Source organism: Notamacropus eugenii, chromosome 5 (genome assembly GCF_028372415.1).
Source record: "Notamacropus eugenii isolate mMacEug1 chromosome 5, mMacEug1.pri_v2, whole genome shotgun sequence".
NCBI classification, from domain to species: Eukaryota; Metazoa; Chordata; class Mammalia; order Diprotodontia; family Macropodidae; genus Notamacropus; species Notamacropus eugenii.
The window spans coordinates 8752037-8770730 of record NC_092876.1 but is presented as its reverse complement, the minus strand read 5'-3'; the positions used below and the strand labels follow the sequence as shown (position 1 = coordinate 8770730).

General features: G+C 41.8%; 1 protein-coding gene across 11 annotated transcripts in view; it reads right to left on the bottom strand.

Moving 5' to 3' along the window:
• The window catches only part of LOC140503269 (homeobox protein otx5-B-like), a 67623-nt gene extending 50384 nt beyond the window's left edge, over positions 1-17239 (bottom strand). For 2 of the 11 annotated variants that reach the window (XM_072607089.1, XM_072607088.1), the window contains exons 1-3: positions 15744-15988; positions 14171-14255; positions 8072-8178 (exon numbers count right to left, since the gene is read on the bottom strand). Coding sequence is in view for 4 of the 11 variants with exons in the window: in XM_072607085.1 (XP_072463186.1) it covers positions 8072-8088 (17 nt within the window). In the remaining 7 variants the exon portion in view is untranslated. Of the gene's footprint in view, positions 1-3933; positions 4947-8071; positions 8179-14170; positions 14335-14706; positions 15693-15743 lie in introns of those variants that run through there. The other 9 variants (XM_072607087.1, XM_072607093.1, XM_072607091.1 and 6 more) reach the window with 8 other exon arrangements.
• Positions 17240-18694: the final 1455 nt, after the last annotated feature.

Below are 18694 nucleotides of genomic sequence, written 5' to 3'. Positions count from 1 at the left end.
TATTGCATTTTTTGGTGAGTAACTTTGCCATGCAAACCTTTTTGTTAAACTCTATATGTGCAACCACTCTCTGATTTCATTCTAATCTCAAACTGTAACAACCAGAATGACCCGTGCCAAATCTAGCTTTTTATATTTTGTGACAATAGAGGCAGAATTGAATCACAATAGCATTGAGTGATTCAGGTAAAGATAAAGAGAACACCTCATCAGGTGTATATTCAACATATATATTACACTCAAAAACTATGACCACTAACAGACCTAGAGATGTCAGATTACCAAAGTATGGAGAAATGACAAGCACACGTAACAGCTAGAAACATGGCTTTTGTTCTTACCACATGATGAGAAGCTTTTATTTTTGGGAGTATGCTGTAAAAAGAGAGATCACAAATAAAAATGGGCATAACAGGGACAGGGTAGATAGTACGAGTGGGCTGAAGGTGGGGAGGACAGTCTGTGACCCAGAGGTTTCATTAGAACATGGGTTAAATCAGCCATCAATTAACTCCCTAGAAAAAATTTCCAGGGCCAGATGGATACACAAGAGAATTCTATCAAACATTTAAAGAACAATTAATTATATGGTCTATTTGGAAAACTGGAGGAGTCCTATCAAATTCTTTTTATGATACAAATATGGTACTGATACCTAAACCAGGAAGAGCCAAAACAGAGAAAGAAAATTATTGACCAATTTCCTTAATGAATATAGAGGCAAAAATTTCAAATAAAATATTAGCAAAAAGATTACAGCAACTTATAAAAGGAATAATACACTTTGATCAGGTAGGATTTATACCAGGAATGCAGGGCTGGTTCAATATTAGAGAAACTATCAGCATAATTGATCATATCAACAACAAAACTAATAGAAACCATATGAGCATTGCAATAGATGCAGAAAAAACTTGTGACAAAATACAACACCCAGTCTTATTAAAAACATTAGAGAGCAAAGAAATAAATGGAGTCTTCCTTAAAATCATAAGTAGGATCTACCTAAAACCTTCAGCAAGTGTTCGGTATATATAATGGGGATAAGTTAGATGCATTTCCAATAAGATCAGGGGGTAAAGCAAGGATGTCCATTATCACCACTGTTATTCAATACGGTACTAGAAATGTTAGCTTTAGTAATAAGAGAAGGAGAATAAATTGAAGGATTTATAACAGGCAAAGAAAAAAGTAAGCCATCCCTCTTTGCAGATGATACAATGATATACTTAGAGAATCAAGTAAAAAACAACTTGAAATAATAAACAACTTTAGCAAAGTTGCAGGATATAAAATAAACCCACGTAAAGCATGGGCATTTCTATATATTATTAACAAAGCCCAACAACAAGAGATAGAAAGAGAAATTCCATTTAAATTTAATGCAGATATTATAAAATATTTGGTAGTCTACCTACCAAAACAAACCCAAGAACTACATGAACACAATTACAAAACACTTTTCGCATAAAGTCAGATGTAAATAATTGGAAAAGCATTGTTGCTCGTGGGTAGGCCGAGTTAATATAATAAAAATAACAATTCTACCTAAGTTATTCTACTTATTCAGTGCCATACCAATCAAACTACAAAAAAACATATTTTCTAGAGCTAGAAAAAATAATATCAAAATTCATCTGGAAGAACAAAAGGTCCAGAATATCAAGGGAATTAATGAAAGAAATGCTATGGAAGGTGGCCTAGACATACCAGATCTTAAATTGTATTATAAAGTGGGAATCAATAAAATTACTTGGTATTTGCTAAGAAATGGAGGGGCAGATCAGTGGAATAGGTTAGATACACAAGACACAGTAGTCAATAATTACAGCATTCTACTGTTTGATAAACCCAAAGACCCCAGCTTCTGAGATAAGAACTCACTATTTGACAAAAACTGCTCGGAAAAGTGGAATACAGCATAGCAGAAACTGGACGTAGACCAATGTCTGACACCATATACCAAAATAAAGTCCAAATGGGTACACAATTTAGCTATAAAGGCTGATACTATAAACAGATCAGGGGAGTAAGGAATAGTTTAACTGTCAGATTTATGGAGAATCTGAGGAATTTATGGCCAAAGAAGAGATAGAGAACATTATGAAATGCAAAATGGATAATTTTGATTAGACTACATTGAAAAGTTTTTGCATAGATCAAGCCAATACAACCAAGATTAGGAGGAAAGCAGAAAACTGGGAATTTTTACAACTAATGTCTGTGATAAAGGCCTCATTTCTAAAATATAGAGAGAACTGAGTCAAATTTACAAGAATACAAGTCATTTCCCATTTGATAAATGGTCAAAAGATATGAAAAGGCAGTTTTCAGAGGAAGAAATTAAAGCTATCTATAGTCATATAAAAAAATGCTTTAAATCACTATTGATTAGCTATATAAGTCAAAACAAATCTGAGGTGCCACATCATACCTATCAGATTGGCTAACATGAGAAACCAGGAAGATGATAAATGCTGGAGAAGATGTGGGAGAGCTGGAACACTAACTCATTATTGGTGGAGCTGTGAGCTAATCCAACCATTCTGGAGAGTAATTTAGAACTATGCACAAAGGGTTATTAAAAATGTGCATACCCGTTGACCCAGCAATGCAGCTTCTAGGGCTGTATCCAAAAGAGATCATAAAAATGGGAAAAGGATCCACGTAACAGCCAAGAACTAATTTTTTTTTTGCAGTGGCCAAGAACTGGAAATCAAGGGGATGCCCATCGACTAGGGAATGGCTGAACAAAGTGTGGTATATGAATGTAATGGAATACTATTTTGCTATAAGAAATGACAAAGTTGGATTTCACAAAACCTAGAAAGACTTATATGAACTGATGCTGATGAAGCGAGCAGAACCAGGAGAACATTATACACAATATAGACTGTTTGTGATAGACTAAGCCCTTCACAGTAATGCAAGGACAAAAACATTCCCAAAGGACTGTTGAGGCAAAATGCCATCCACTTCCAGAGAAAGAACTATGGGAATGAAGAAGGATGCGGACTATCTTGTCTTGCATTATGTTTTGGTTTGGTTTTTCTCATGGTTTCTCCCATTCGTTTTAATTCTTCTATGCAATATAACTAATGTGAAAATGTGTTTAATAAGAATTGCATGTTGTCCCGGGGAGGGAGGAGAAAATTCAAGACTTATGGAAGTGATTGTTGAAAACTGAAAGCAAATTAATTAAATTTTTTTAAAAATGTGCAAACCCTTTGATCCAGCAATACTGCCTCTAGAGCTGTCTCCCAAAGAGATCATAAAACTGGGGAAAGGACCTACATGTACAAAAATCTTTACTGCAGCTCTCTTTGTGGTGGCCAAGAACTGGACCTTGAGGGGATGCCCATCTACGGGGAATGGCTGCGCAAGTTGTGGTATATCAATGTGATGGAATGGGATGCTATTGTGCTAGAGGAAATGAAGAACAGGAAGACTTAAGGGAAGCCTGGAGAGCCTTGTAGGCACTGACGGTGAGTGAAGGGGCAGAACGGGAGGACGGCGCACAGGGAGCAAGGACCTAAAGCAACCTGGAAGGTCTCGTGATGGACAACGCCATCCCCACCCAGAAAAGGCAGCCAAGCCACGACTTTCTTCTTCATTTTGTTTTCTTCTAATGGCTTCTCCCATTACCTAGAACTTTCTATGCCTCATGAGTGATGTGCAAATGTGCTGAACAGGAATGTACGTGTAGAGCCGGTATAGGATTGCGGGCTGTCTTGGGGAAGAAGAAAATTTAAAATTTATGCTAGTGAATGTTGAAAACTAAAACTAAATAAATGGAAAAACCTTTTTTAAGTGGGTTAAATCTCTTAGATGAAGTGGTAAAACCAAATGTGGCCCAGGAACCACGCTTCACCTATCACTACATCTACAGCGGAGTCGGAGGGCATGCTGACTAGAAAGGGCTTAGACAGTAACCTGAGCAGCAGGAAAATGGTGGCCCTTCCCCTCCGCTTCGCTCCCAGAGGCAGAGGCTTGGCGTAGACCAGCTGTGCGTGACGTCATCACAACGCGCCTGGCTCAGAAAGCTTCTTGTACGCATGCGCCCTGTGCGGAGGAGGATTGGAGGAGGCTGGAAGGCCTGGCTCAGGACCAGTTTTAGCGGAGACCAGGACCAGGCTAGGCGGACACCACGTGGAGGTAACAAGAGGTAACAGCTCCTCCTAGAGGACGGGGAGGGAAGAGGGTACGGAAGATGCCCGCGGGGCCGCGTGGGGCCGGCTCAGCTCCGGCGAGAACCTGGGCGGCTTTAAGCACTGAAGTCCTGAAGATTTGCAGCAGCTCTGGATAAGCCAAAGTGGGCCACGTGTGCGACTCCCCCCGCGGGCCCTCCCCATCGGGGTCACCCCTGCGCTGGCTCCCGCCCAGTGATGTGGCCACAACTTTGGAGCGACTCGAGCAACACCGGGCAGAACACGAGGGAGCCCGACGGCCATGGCGTCTCCCAAGGTATCTTATTTTGACTTAAGGGAGGCCCCAGCCCTTTCCAAAGTCCTGTTGACAAGTCTGGGAGAGTCTTCATTTTTACCTTGGAACAGCTTTCAGCACAAAGATCCATGAAGGTCCGTGCCGGTGAATCCCGCTGGTGCTCCCTTCCGGCTGTCTCCAGCCTCCTGCCTGGTCTGAGGAGCACCACCGGCACTCCCTGGCCCCCTCCCCGCCTCCATGTCTCCTCACCATTCCGGCGGCTGCCCTCACAGGTGCGGTGGGTTATAGTGATAACTCCCTCAAAGGCAGGGAATGTCTCCTTGGCTTTTTTTGTCCTGCCCGCACTCACCACATCGAGCGGCACATGGTAAATGCTTAACAAGTTTTTCTTTATCTCCTTCCCAACTTCGAAGATTCAGCCATAGAAGGAGGTAGTATGAGTTCATTACAGAAGGAAGTAGCATTTGAGTTTTTAAAGGATGGGTAGGAATTCGGTGGGTATGCTGAGGTAGGGGAAAGGGGAGAGGTCTCTCAGGGCATAGGCAACAGGATAAAGAAAGCACAAAAATAGTCCTAACAGGGGACAAAGGCTGTATATAGATGATAATGAGTTCTCATGTTTAACTAGATTTAGGGCTTCTCGATCTATGGTGTCTATATTTGTTTTAATTTTTTTTTTGTCAAGGTAATCGGAATTAAGTGACTTGCCCAGAGTCACACAGTACTAAACATCAGGTGTCTGAGGCTGAATTTGAATTCAGGTCCTCCTGATTACAGGGCCTGTGCTCTATCCACTGTGCCACATAGCTGCCCCTCCCCTGCTTGAATATTTTGATAACTATTTCAACATGATTGGTTTCTTTTGTAATCCTGTGTACTTTATGCATTTAAATACCTCATTCTGAGAGGAGGTTCATAGGCTTACTAGACTGCCCTAGCAAGCAGAGTAGTGTACAAAGAAGGCTAAGAGCCTCTGGACTAGAGCAGACCATGTGAAAGGGAGTAAAAAGAGTCTGAGCTTTGCTTAGTAGGCACTGGGCAGTCACTGAAAGGGTTTGTGCAGAAGAGTGATAAAAACCTTCTCCATGAGGCAGACAAATGTGCCAGCGGGTGGACTGGAATGAGGAGAGTTTGGCAAGGCAAGGCAATGTTGGACTGGTAAGAGTCCAGACAGGTGTCCTTAAGGACCTGGGAGTGGTGAGCCTGGAGGAGCAGATGAAAAAATAAACTGGCTTTGGGAACTGTCTGGACACGAGAGATGAGGAACAGAAAAAAGTCCCAAGATAGCACAAGGCTTCAAACACGGAAGATGAGGGGAGCTATAACACTGCCAATCAACAAGGAAATCAAGAGGAACCATTTTGTAGAAAAGATACCGAGCTCATCTTTTTGTGGTGACAAAGCACTGGACACTGAGAGGATGCCCATCAGTTAGGGAATGGCTGAATAAGATGTAGAATGTGAATGCAATGGGATCCTACTGTGATCTAAGGAAGATGAGCAGGCAGATTTCAGAAAAACTATGAAAGACTTAAATGAACTGATGCTGAGTGAAGTGAACATTGTACGCAGTAACAGCAACATTGCGTGATGAGTAACTTTCATAACTTAGCTCTTCTCAGCAACACAGTGATCTCAGACAATTCTAAGGGACTCCCCATGGAAATTACTGTCCGCACCTAGAGAAAGGACTGATGAAGTCTGAACACAGATCGAGGCATACTATATTTGTGTTTTTCATGGATTTTTCCTTCTGTTCTGTTTCTTTTTTCACAACATGACTAATGTGAAAATGTTTTACATGAATGCATATATATAAAACCTGTATCAGACTGCTTGCCATGCTGAGGAAGGGGGAGGAGAGGAGGCAGGGAGGGAAAAAATTTGGAAATTCAAAATCTTTCCAAGAAATTAATGCTGAAAATTGTGTTTACATGTAATAGGAAAAAATAAAATACTATTACATTTTTTAAAAGAGAAAACAAAAAATAGTTAATGTAGGAGTGGCCTAATAGAGCTAACTTGGAAATCCTCTTTGCAAGGATACATTTACCTGGGTCTTAAAGACCCTGTTCCCTCAGATGGCTCCATAACCCACCAAGAAGAAAAAACTCAGATCCTTCTCAACTGGAAAATATCCTTTCCTTTAGGATTATTCAGACAACTCCTCCCCAGAAAGGGTTTGGGAGACCAAGAGGTGATGCTGTTGGGAGATGCTCTGCTTTCTAAAATGACAGGAGAGGTGAAACTGCCATTACATAAATTACGTAGTGAATGTTTCTGGAAGAAAGGTGATCACCTAGATGACTTAATAATCCTGAGTACTTGGATCAAGATAAGGAAGGGAGCTTACCCAGCCCATGACAGGAGAAAGCCCCTAAGCAAAGAGCTCTAAATGGACAGAGACTGTGTTCTATCCTCCCTACTATGGAGCTCTGTTGGCTGGCAAACCAAGGAATACTGAGGGGATGATAGTACAACACAAGTGGAGGCATTAAGGTGGCACAACAGAGTACTGCGCATCTCAGACACTTAGCAGAGGTGTCCCTGGGCAAGTCATTTAATGTCTGTCTGTCTCAGTTTCCTTAACTGTAAACTGAAGATATAAGTAGCACCTACTTCCCAGAGTGGTTGAGAGAATCAAACGAGACAACATGTGTAAAGCACAGCACGGTGTCTGACAAATAATAGGTGCTATGTAAATACTAGCTATCGTCATCATCATGATGCATTAGTATCAATACCAGCGTTCAGACGGGCTGCACTGCCAGAGGGAACGAGCTCTCAGTTACATGGCTACAGATGGCTGACCCAACAGAGGAACTGGTAATTCTGCTGAAGGGTCACCATCGACATTGTACCACTCATCATCACCACTTTACATTAAGAGACTTCTGTGAAGTGCACAGGTCTGTCATCATTAATCAGATGGACTAAATCAGTGACATTTAAGGCCAGGTCCATAACAAAGGGGAAAGGAAAAACCCAGGATTTTTGGTCTTTGTTCTCATCTCTATACATTCAGCCACTACTTCAGGAAGGTATTGAATATTTAAGATTTAATTTTTGATATCTTTCTGTTTCAGTATTATTTCCCTCCTCCAGTGCTCCCCATTACCAGCGTCTCACAAGATTAGGGTTGTCCAGCAAAGGAGCCCTAAAATCAATTAAATGGTGATAAGGCCCTAAAGATCTTCTAGAGGCATGAGATGTGGTAGGAGTAATATCTACACCAGGGGCCCCCACCATGCAGACTAGGCTAGTTCCTTTCCTAACAAGTAGGGAAGATGTTACGAAGACTTGACTGGTCCAGGACCCTAAGGCTCAAGTCAAATCACTACTGACAAGGCTTTCTGGTCACCTAAGGCATGCCACTTGTACTAAATAAATGTCCCAGAGTCACACAAGTTACTACATCCTGTCCTGGGGATCAGGCTCATTTCTGTGGTAAGATGAAGGACAGCCACATCTATTCCAATCAAGGCCTCCATTCTTTAATGACTAAATTGATCTCCTTTGGTTAGCTACTTAAGTTTGAGTGTCTTATTTTATTCCTGAATAAAATGAACCTGAATTTACAGACCAGCTTGTTCCAGGTCTGTCCTACTATAAACCAAAAATAACTTACCTTTCAATGCTGAGCATAATCCTACAGGTTAAAAATAAAATAGATCTTTAACAGAATAGAAGATTTTCAGGGACTCCTAATGAAAAGACAAGATCTGAGCAGAATCTCTGAAAAACAAACACACAAGAAAAGAGAAACCTAAAAAGGTAAATACATGGAAACAATGAGAAAGGGCTAAATTATATATTTGCCACATTCTAATAGTGACAAGGAAAAGTGACAAGTGTCCCTTCAAAATACCACTAAATTCTAGTGTTAAAGAGGAGTAAAGAAAGGAAAAAATAAGGCTGGTAGGTAGATTGGTCAGTATCGTTGGTTTTAAAGAAAAGGGAGGGGAAAGGAGATATATTAAAGATATATGAAGGAGGCAATACTTGCTATTTCTCATAGCTGGGGAACGTGAGAAAGGAAGACAAACATGGAGAAAGGGATAGGGAAAGAAGCCATCTCATGAATCTAATTCTTCTTTAAATGGGGCAAAGTAAAGCTGAACACACAAAAACATGTTTTGGTATAGAAATACAGTAAATTGAGTGGGGAAACAGGTAAGGAAGTAAAAGGGGAAATTTAAGAGAGAGGGTAGAAATGGGGAGGGAATAGTCATAAGCAAAACAAATTTTAACCTTGGAGATTGTAAACAGTGATCAAAATTTTTAAAAATAAAGTATAAGAACCGTGATAAAAGATTTGGACTAGGTGCAGAGATGAAGGGCAGAGGAATGAGGTCGGATAACTTTGTGTGTTACAAAAATTTATCATGTTCCTTTTCTTTTGCCACATTCTTTTTTATAAAGAAACAGGTTAGAAAGGTCAAAGAAAGGAAAAAAGTACAGAATGGTGGAAAATAGTTATTGAGTCATACCCATTAATATGAATGGTATGAACTCACACAAAAAAATAAACAAGAGCAGCAAAATAGCTGAGAAAGCAGAATCCAACAATATACTGTTTACAAGAAACACATGTGAAAAATAAAGATTCATGGACAGTTCATAAGCAGCTGAAGCAAAACCTATTAGATTTCAGATGAGCTCAGAAAAGCAAGGGGAACAATCATACTCTCAGACACAACTAAGAGACATAAATAAGCAAATTATATTATGCTTAAAGGTACCACAGACAATGAGTTAATATCAGTATGGCTTGAAATGAGGAAGACCTGAGTTCAAAAACCTGCCAAAGTCATTTACCAACCAGGTAAGTCACTTAGCCTCACTTTCCTCATCTCTAAAATGAAAGGGTTTAATTCACTGCCGTTTAAGGTCCCTTCCAGCTACAAATCTATAAACCTATGATCTTATATATGCATCAAATGACAACTAAACACATAAAGAAAAGGTCAATTTATAGAGAGAGACAGTAACACTCTAATAGTTGAAGATCTCAATGTACGTCTTTCAGACTTGGAAAATATAAGGGGGGAAAAATGAATAAGAAGGAAGGTAAAGGTCTGAACAAAATTTTAGAAAAGTTAGATATGGTATTTTTCTGGCAATTACTGAATAAGATTGGAAATATGCTTATTCTCAGCTGGGTATGGCACCTTTACCAAAATAGACCATTTGATGTAAGTGATGTTACAGTAGAGAGAGAACTGGACTTGGAGTTTAGAAAACCTGAGTTTAAATCCAGCCTCAGATGCTTATACTAGTTGTGTGATCCTGGCTAAGTCACTTACCCTCTCATGTTCTCAGTTTCTTTAACTTCAAAATGATAATATTAACTGTGCCTACTTCCTAGAGTGATTGTGAAGATCAGATGAAGTAATATTTGTGGCAGAGTCTGGCACATATATAAACATTTATTTCCTTCTCTTCCCTATTTATTAGAACAGTAAAAACCTTACAAACAAATGCAGAACAGCAGGAAATGTTGACTATGTCTTTGACTGATAATTCAATAAAAATTATATTTAATGAAGCGTTTGAAGAAAGGATTAAAAATTATCTAGAGAAAATAACAATCCTAAAAAAATTCATGGATCTGTGAACAAATCAGAAATAGAAAATTTCATTAAAGGAAATGACAATGAGATAACATCCCTATGTAAAACCTAGAGCCAACATTCCCAAGCAAAGTTTAAGAATCCCTGAGCTATTTTCTCAGCAAAATATAAGCTCTTGGAAAGTAGGGGCTACTCCTTTTTATATCTGTATCCCTAAGTACACCATCCTTTCTAGAGCATAGTAACCAACTGATAAATGCTCAGTGAATGGAAGGGAGGCATGTTGTTATCCTTGTCACATTATAAAGGGGAAAGGAGCATTTCATCTTCCCAGAGACCAAGGCTCTGCTCTCAGATATGAACGTGAATGCTCAAGGGCCAACAATGTTTCCTGTCTCAGTTGGAGTCAAGTCTACCACAAACCAATAAATTCCTTTTAAATATCAAATTGTTCTGCCTAAGGGTTGGAAATAAGTACTCATGTGTTCATGGCCCTACGAACCCCTTCTAAAACAAGCACTTTTAAGTGGTCCAAGCATAGGGACACAGTTTTCAAAGGATGAATTTCTATTAACCACCACATGAGAGAGTGCTCTAAATCACTAATGATATTGGGCATACAACTCAAAATAACTCAGAGCAAAGTGGCAAAGATAGCACCAAATGAAAATGGTCAGTGTCACAGAGGCTGTGAGAGAATCAGCTGACTAACTAAACTCATCCCCTACTAATGTGGGGGGGAGATCCACATTGGTGCAGTCACTCTGGAAAGCATTTAGAATTACACAAATGGAGTGACTGAACTGTCCATAACCTCTGACTCAGGGATCCCACTACTTAGCACCCAGGAAAGTTACAGATACCAAAATAAACATAGCAACCTATTTTGTGGTACCAAAAAAGTTTAAGCAAAACAGGTGCACATCAAATGGAAAATGGCTAAACACACTATGTGGTACATGGCTCTAATGGAATATCATTGTCATAAGAAATGATTGCTACGAAGAAGTCAAAGAAGAATGGGAAAGACGCATGTGAACATATGCAGAAGGAAGTAAGGAGAACTAGAAAAACATATGTACAATTACAACAACATCAGAACAGTTATCAATTCCACATCGTAGTGTGCCCCATCATGATTTCAATATATCACGGGTCAGCACAAGAAATTAAATGAAAATTTGGGGGGAGTTTTGGGGAAGTTCCAGATTACATGTGACACCCAGAAGACAACACAGAAAAAGTTGAGAAACTCAGAAATGCATAAAATACATGTACAGTATTATATGATATGAAGATTTTATCTATTAATACCATAATAATTCAGACTTCTTCTCTGGTACAAAGGGAGGGCCAAAAAATTTTACGTGGATTTTCCAAATTGCAGAGGTACCATGCCCCTAAGCCCCTCGATGTGGAAGTAATAACTGTAGAAAGAACAAAAAAACAACCTAAACAGAATGCTGCAAAATCAGGATGCCTGGCTTGTCCCAGAAAAGTGAGAAAATATAGTTCTCTCCCCTAAATGCAAAGGTAGGGAAATCTGGTGGTAGAGAGTTTCGTGTGTTCTGTACAGCTGATGTGTTGGGGCTAGTTTTTTTTTTGTTGTTCAGCTCTTTTCAGTCATAGCTGACCCTTCATGACTCCCTTTTTTCTTTTTGGGGGGGGGGGGAAGAGAGGGAAAGGAAAGGTTTCCTGGCAAAGATACTAGAGTGGTTTGTCATATCCTTCTCCATCTCACTTGACAGATGAGAAAATTGAGACAAACAAGGTGAAGTGACTTGTTGAAGGTCACATAGTTAGTAAGTGTCTATGGCTGGATTTAAACTCAGGTCTTCCTGACTCCAGGACTGGTACTCTGTCTATTGAATCACTCAGCTACCCTGCTCACTGTTACTAAACTGCTTTTTCTTCCTCTGCTTTAATATTTGCTATGACAGAAATCTAGGTAGGAGAGGGCTATATTTCTAAAATGCAAAAACAAAATGTATCAATAAAAATGCAGTGTAAAACATAAGATTAACAAAACTCATTGAAGCCAGACCCAATTTGGGTTTTGCCTGTGCATTTCTAAGGTTATGTGCACCCACAGGCACTTGCTTCATTAATTTTTTTTTTAGTTGGACTGAATGGCTTCTTCCTTTCTTTCTTTTCCTTTGTCTGCTTTATTGCCTCTAGTCTCCCAAGTATCCTATGTATTTTAAGACCATGCCACATGCCTGACACCTCACTACTGCCTTTAAAAGAACTGATGTCTGGCTTCACCAACTTTTCCTCTTCCTTGGTCCCCATTCTTACTTTCCAGGCTTCTCCCATTTTCACAGTGAGGGAACTAAGCCTCAGAAGCCTAAGGGATCTGCCTAAAAGTAATCAAAGGTAGGATGCAAAAGCAATTGTGCTAGGTGCTGGAGTTTAAAAGAAAAAAATAAATGTCTTGGTATACAAGGAACTTGGATGCAGTTGAGGGATGTAGTAGGAATGCAGATAAGTCAACACAAGGTAATGTGAGGAGAAAGAGAGCAGTTAACAACAGAGGGAAAGAAGAAAGACTTGCCAAAGAGACAGAATGCCTTGAATATGCCTTGAAAGAAGAGGGAAGGTTAAGGAGGAACTCCATTTTAGAAAGAAGGGAGAGCCAATGGGAAGAGAAATGGAGTGGAAATATTATAAATGTAGGGAGGAGCCCATTTATGGACAGACTTCAATGCTAAGTGGAGTTTTTGGTTTTTTTTATTTTGGAAGGGATGGGGAATCCCTCACACTTTCTGAGTGGGAGACTGATCCCATCAGACATTTACATTTGGAATGTTTGGACAGCAATGTGCTAAAAGAGATTAGGGAGGCCTGAGGTGACTGGAAAGAGGAAGAACAATGAGGAGGCTGAAGCCTTCATCCAAATAAAAGGTGATGGGGGATCTGATACCAGGAATTCTGGAAGAACTGACAAGATCTGGCAACTAACTGATCAGTGCTGAGAGTGAAGGAGTGAGAAGAAACATAGACAACTTTGAGAGTGAGAATGATGGTGAACCTTAGAACAGTGGGCCCCTCACCAGAAACAGGGGTGGGGAGAGGAAAGGGAAGTACTTATGAAGTGCCTATGATGTGCCACCTCACAAATATCATTTCATTTGCTCCTCACAACTCTGGGAGGTAGGCACTATTATGATCCCCATTTTACAGTTGGGGAAACTGAAGCAGTTGGAGGTTAAGTGGCTTGCCCAGGATCACCCAGCTTTTTTCCCCAACTAACCACATGCTACCCATATCAAATCAAAATGAACTTTCTTCAGGAATCCTTCATTTCTCATCTGAACCCATATCAACACCTTGTTTCCCTGAACTTCTAAAAACTTGAATATCTCTGCCTACTCATTATGGTACTTTTAAAAACAAAGCAAGAAAGTGCATCATTAATACACATAAAATAGTTGGTCTTGCCTCAGGGAAAATGAAATCTCCAGAAGTTGGACTATCAAGTTGAATTCACAGCACCAAGCTCAGTACTGAGCATATACCATGCAGGGGTAATTTAATTAACAGGGGTCAGAAGAAGGACACCAGTGCCTTCCTCCTGAGATTATCTCCAATCTGTCCTGCATACATCTTACTTATACTTATTATTATCTCCGATCTGTCCTGTATACATCTTACTTATAGGTTGCCTCCAGGTTTGCAAAGTGCTTTATCAAAGATTATCTCATTTGATTTTCACAACACCCTGGAAGGATCCCCATTTTACAGAGGAGCAACAGAGGCAGGTGAAGGTTTCTGCTCAAGGTCCCATAGCTAGGAAGTGTCTGAGGCTGGATGTGAACTCAGGTCTTCCTGACACCAGGTCCAGCTTTCCACCCACTACACCACCTTGCTGCCTCAACGGTTTCCATGTTATCTTCCCCATTAGAGTGAACTAGGTGAGGGCAGGGAATTGAGTTTGCCCTTTTGTGTATTCCCTGTGCTCAGCCCAGTGCCTTCCACAATAAGCACTAAATAATGCTTATTGACTTGACCAGCAACTCCTGGGAAGCATTCCTCAAGGAGTGAGCACCCATCACAATGGACCCAGTTTACTAAGTTCTGGCATATGAACCAGAAGTGTTGCCAAACTCTAAGAATCTTGGTATCATTTCAGCAAAGAAGAAAATCCAACTAACCTGGCACCTGGCTGTTGGAATCACAGGGACCATTCTCTCCTGAGTGCTTTCCTCTTGGGAAAGAGCAGAATCCTCAGAGGCATAGCTGGGAAGCAGAGAAGAAAGATGAGAGGCTAGCATTTCCTTGGTCCCAGAGAAATCAAATTCCCCCTTCCAGAAATGGCCTGAGGGTAGAAGAAAAAGATGATGACACAACCCTTGCTCCCCTGCTCCCAGGAGAAGGGAAATGGGCCACAGTCTTTGCTGCCTGGGAGACAAACTTTACATTCAAGTAACTGAAGGATGGCCTCCTGAGGAGTCAATAGCATTTCCTTCAAACCCCCAAAGATGTGACTGGTAAAACTCACACTTCTACAAAAGAGAGGTTACAGGATCAAAGACTGAGGGCTTAAGGGGAATTTCAGAGATTAACTCATCTCAGGTTTTACAGACAAAGATCCTGAAACCCAGAGAACTGACAAGGTTTGCACCATGTACAAGAAGTAAATGGCCCAGCCAGGATTCCAAATTGAGCTCCCTACATCCACAGTTCTTACCAATGGATGCCCCAGGCAGCATAAGTGAGAAGTTCTGCACCCCAAGTTCCCAAGATGAGAGGAGAGGGTGAAGGGAAACGAAGGCAACACACAAGTCCCTGAAGGGGAACCACAGACAACCAACATCCCCCTCTCCTCTTCCCCTGGCTTGAGATTCTGGGGCCCCAATTTAGCCCAAGGCAGCAGTAGGGATGGATAACACAAGGCCTGCAAATGACTGATTCTATGAATAAATGAATGAATGAGTGAATGAATGAATGAATGAATGAATGAATGAATGAATGCCACTGAATGCCTTTCTCCCCTAAGCTCAGGCTCAGAGACTCGGTGCAGGCCCACCACCAGGTTCATCCCAGGAGTTTCAGCTCCAGGAAGAATCCTCCCAATCCATAGGGCCCTAACTCTGCAATATGGAATCCAAAGAGGAGGCAGAGAATCTGAAAAGTCTGGAAATGGCAAAAAGGGGAGGAAGAGAAGAACAAGGGAAAGGTGGGGGAAGAGGGAGGGAGGGAGAGAAAGAGAGAGACAGAGACAGAGGGAGGGAGGGAGAGAGGGAAGGAGAGAGAGAGAGAAAGAGAGGAAGAGAGAGAGAGAAGGGAAGGAGGGAGAGAGAGGGAAGGAGAGAGGGAAGGAGGGAGAAAGAGGGAGAGAGAGAGAAGGGAAGGAGGGAGGGAGACAGAGAGGGAGGAAGAGAGGGGGGAGGAAAGGAAAGAAAGGGAAGGGGAAGCAGGAAAAGGGGGGCAGGGGAGAGAAAGCAGCAAAGAGGGGAAGAAGGGAGGGGAGTCGAGGGGAAAGGGGGAGGGCGATGAGGGAAGGAGAGGAGCGGGACGGGCGGGGGTAAAGAAAGAAAAGACGGGGGAGGGAAGGAGGGAGCGGAGAAAGGGGAAGGGGGAATGGGAGAAGAAAGGGACAGGGAGAAGGGGGGGCGGGGGCAGCAAACGAGGAAGGGGCAGGAGGGAGAGGAGGGCAGGGGAGGACGGCCGAGGGGCAGCGCGAGGGGCGGCGGGAGGGACGGGGGCTAAAGCGGCCTCTCTCACCAGGCGAGGAGAAGAGGACAACGAGGAAGCGGAAGTCCCCCTCGGGTGGCCTGGGCCCCTGCTCCGACATTTCCGGCCCTCCCCCGGTCCTCGTTAGTGACGGTTTCCATGGCAACTGACTGAGAGCGGTCCAGGGACCGAACGAGGCGTCGTCACGGGCAATGCCTTCTGGGAAAAGTAGTCTGGCGGCAGCGGTAGCTCCTGCGCCTGCGCGAGAGGGGGGGGCGCGCTGCCCGGGGCTAGGCGGAGCCCACGTGGTATAGGATACAAAAGAGTATTCCCCTCCCCCCTCGGCTCGGCCACTCCGTCCCCATCCCTTCCCATCCCCCACCTTTCTGTACCACCTCGGGCTTCTCTCTCCCGCCTCCGGGCGCCTTCCCTTTGTGTGCCCTCAGTTTGTCCTGCTCCGTACCGTCCGGGAGCCCGAGGAGGGGTCCCCAAGGACCCCCGAGGACTGCTAGGGAAGAAAGAACGACCCCACCCCGATGCAGATCAGCACAAAAGATTTAAATTGCTCACTTCTCCCACGTGAGGCAGGGTGCCACTCCTTAGGCAGCCTGGTGAACTTGCTCCACTTTGGGGCTGCACTTGGTGCAGCACCTGGCATACATGACTGGCTCCAGCCCTCCTAGGACTCAGGAGATGGAATCAAGGTTCCCCTTCCGTGAGTGGGGACTTAAAGTCAAGGCAGAAAGACCCGTGAGAACCTCCACCAGGAACTTCCTAGCTGAGTGTACCTGGGCTTGTCACTTACTCCCTCTGGGTCAGTTTCCTCATCTGTAACATAGTAACGTTTACCTCCCAGGGATGTTGTGAGGATCAAATGAGACAGCCCATGTACACCACTTTGCAAACCTTACCACGCTATCCAAGTGCCAGCTGCTGTTATCCCAAGTATACGGAGCTGATGTGAACCCCTCCCCAAACCATTGTGAACCCCCATCCCCTAAGAAAGGCCTAAAACCTGGATAAACCAATCAGGAGAAAGACATTTTGGCCTCAACTCACCATAATGCCTTGCATGCTCTGGCATAACAAATATGTTTTGCTTTGCTCTCTGGCAGAACCCAAAGTGCCCCTCCTGTGTCCGCAGCTACAAGGTCAGATGAGGCCGACCAGGAGCATTCTACTGTTTGTGAATGCCAAGGACAAGGCACCTTGAACCAAACACTCTCTTGAACAATGGGACTTTTCCTACCTTGGTGTTCTATAAACACGTTATATAATACTATATTACATCATATTACCGATGGAAGATCAATCAATGCTGAGGCCATTGACCATTTACCTCAGGTTAAGGGTCAACTCTTTAGCTAAACTTCCAATTGAAGAAGAAGTTTTGAGGGCCATTCATGTGGCAAAGCCGCTGGTGCTGATTCATGTCTTCTGCTGAGGTGGACCTATCTGGAGGGTCATAAAACTACCTATAAAAACTGCCCCCATCTTGAAACCATTGCTCATCTTTGATGTGTTGTGCTTATAATAAAATTCTTTTAATTGTCTTTGTCCTGAGTTTTGCCTGGTTAGTCAGAGTGAAAACCCAGACGAAGAATTTTCCTTTCAGCATGGGTTTAAAATGAACATTGTAAAGGCTATTTGACTAAGAATTGTTGGTAAGAATGAAAAAATACAGCTTTCTTAAGTTATGAATGACAAAGGATTAACTCTTCAGATTCTGAAAAGTGAAGAGTAAGTAAGCAGAAAAGAGAAGACAGTAAATCTGATTTAATTTGGAAAACTGAGTTGAGTTAATCTTTGTAGACAACATAAGTGATCCTGACTGTTAGTTGGGCAGTCAAGCCCAATAAGCTATTAATTGAACTGAGAGAACCCAGAACCCTCTTCCTGTGCCTCAACAGGAGCATGAGCCACTGCAGGCCTCCTAAAAATTTTGTAATGACTAAAAACTTATTAATGGATTTTTAAGGTGATTTGTCCACAAACTTCTTCAAATACAGACACTAGGATAGACAGTGCAGGTTTCTATCTCCTTGTAAGAGAATGAGAGAAGTTTGGAACTCTGTGAGCTCCTAGAGAATTCCTGAATTATAGCTAATCAAGGGACAGAGTATAATTGTGATAGGTAAATTAATAAAGACAATCACCTGGGTTGAAATTACCTATAGAGCTTGGGAAAGTAAAGTAAAGTTGTAGCAAGTAATTAGGTTTAAGAATGATGTGCACCAAGATTACGAAGGAAATATTCAGTGGACTGAATATAGTCTGGGATACGGTTGAAATGGAGGATTTGAACAAGAAAAGGAAAGTTGTATGGTCTGAATACAAGGTTTTAGAGATGTGGAAAGAGAGAAATAGGAAAGGTTTGAGACAAGGATTATGAAAGGTAATAGAGGTTTGGTTTTTCAAACCACAAGAGAGATATACAAAAATGAAAAGAAGGTTTAAACACGTTGAGGTTTGAGAAAGTTTGCCTTTGTTTAGGTTGGGAACTATGATAGTAATAAAAATTGCAGCTTGATTTGAAAGCCAATGGAGGAAGTTATACAGGGCTAGGAGAAAATGGATTCTTGCAGCACTCAGATTCGAACTAAATTATAATGTATTCTTAAGCATGATAATTGGGATAGATTACTACTAGTTTTAAAATCTTTGGTAGTGAATTGACTGAATCCCATAATATGAAATGCTTGGAATAAATAGCCCTTGTATAAAATATAATAATACTAAATAATTGAAATCATAAATTGCAATTTTGTATGATAACATTTGGAAAATAGAAGTAGGTGTCATTGAATCTATTCTGGTCTCAATATAAGGGAAATGTGTCTTTCTTAGAATTCATTATGCTATTTGGCACTAAGATAAATTGGAAAATGTATAGATCACAAAACTTGTTAGCTGTGAGATCTTAAGCCAAGTTATCTCAGCTTGCCAATTTATTAATTGTGTGAAAATAGTGCCTACCATAAATGTGATAAGAAATATGGCTT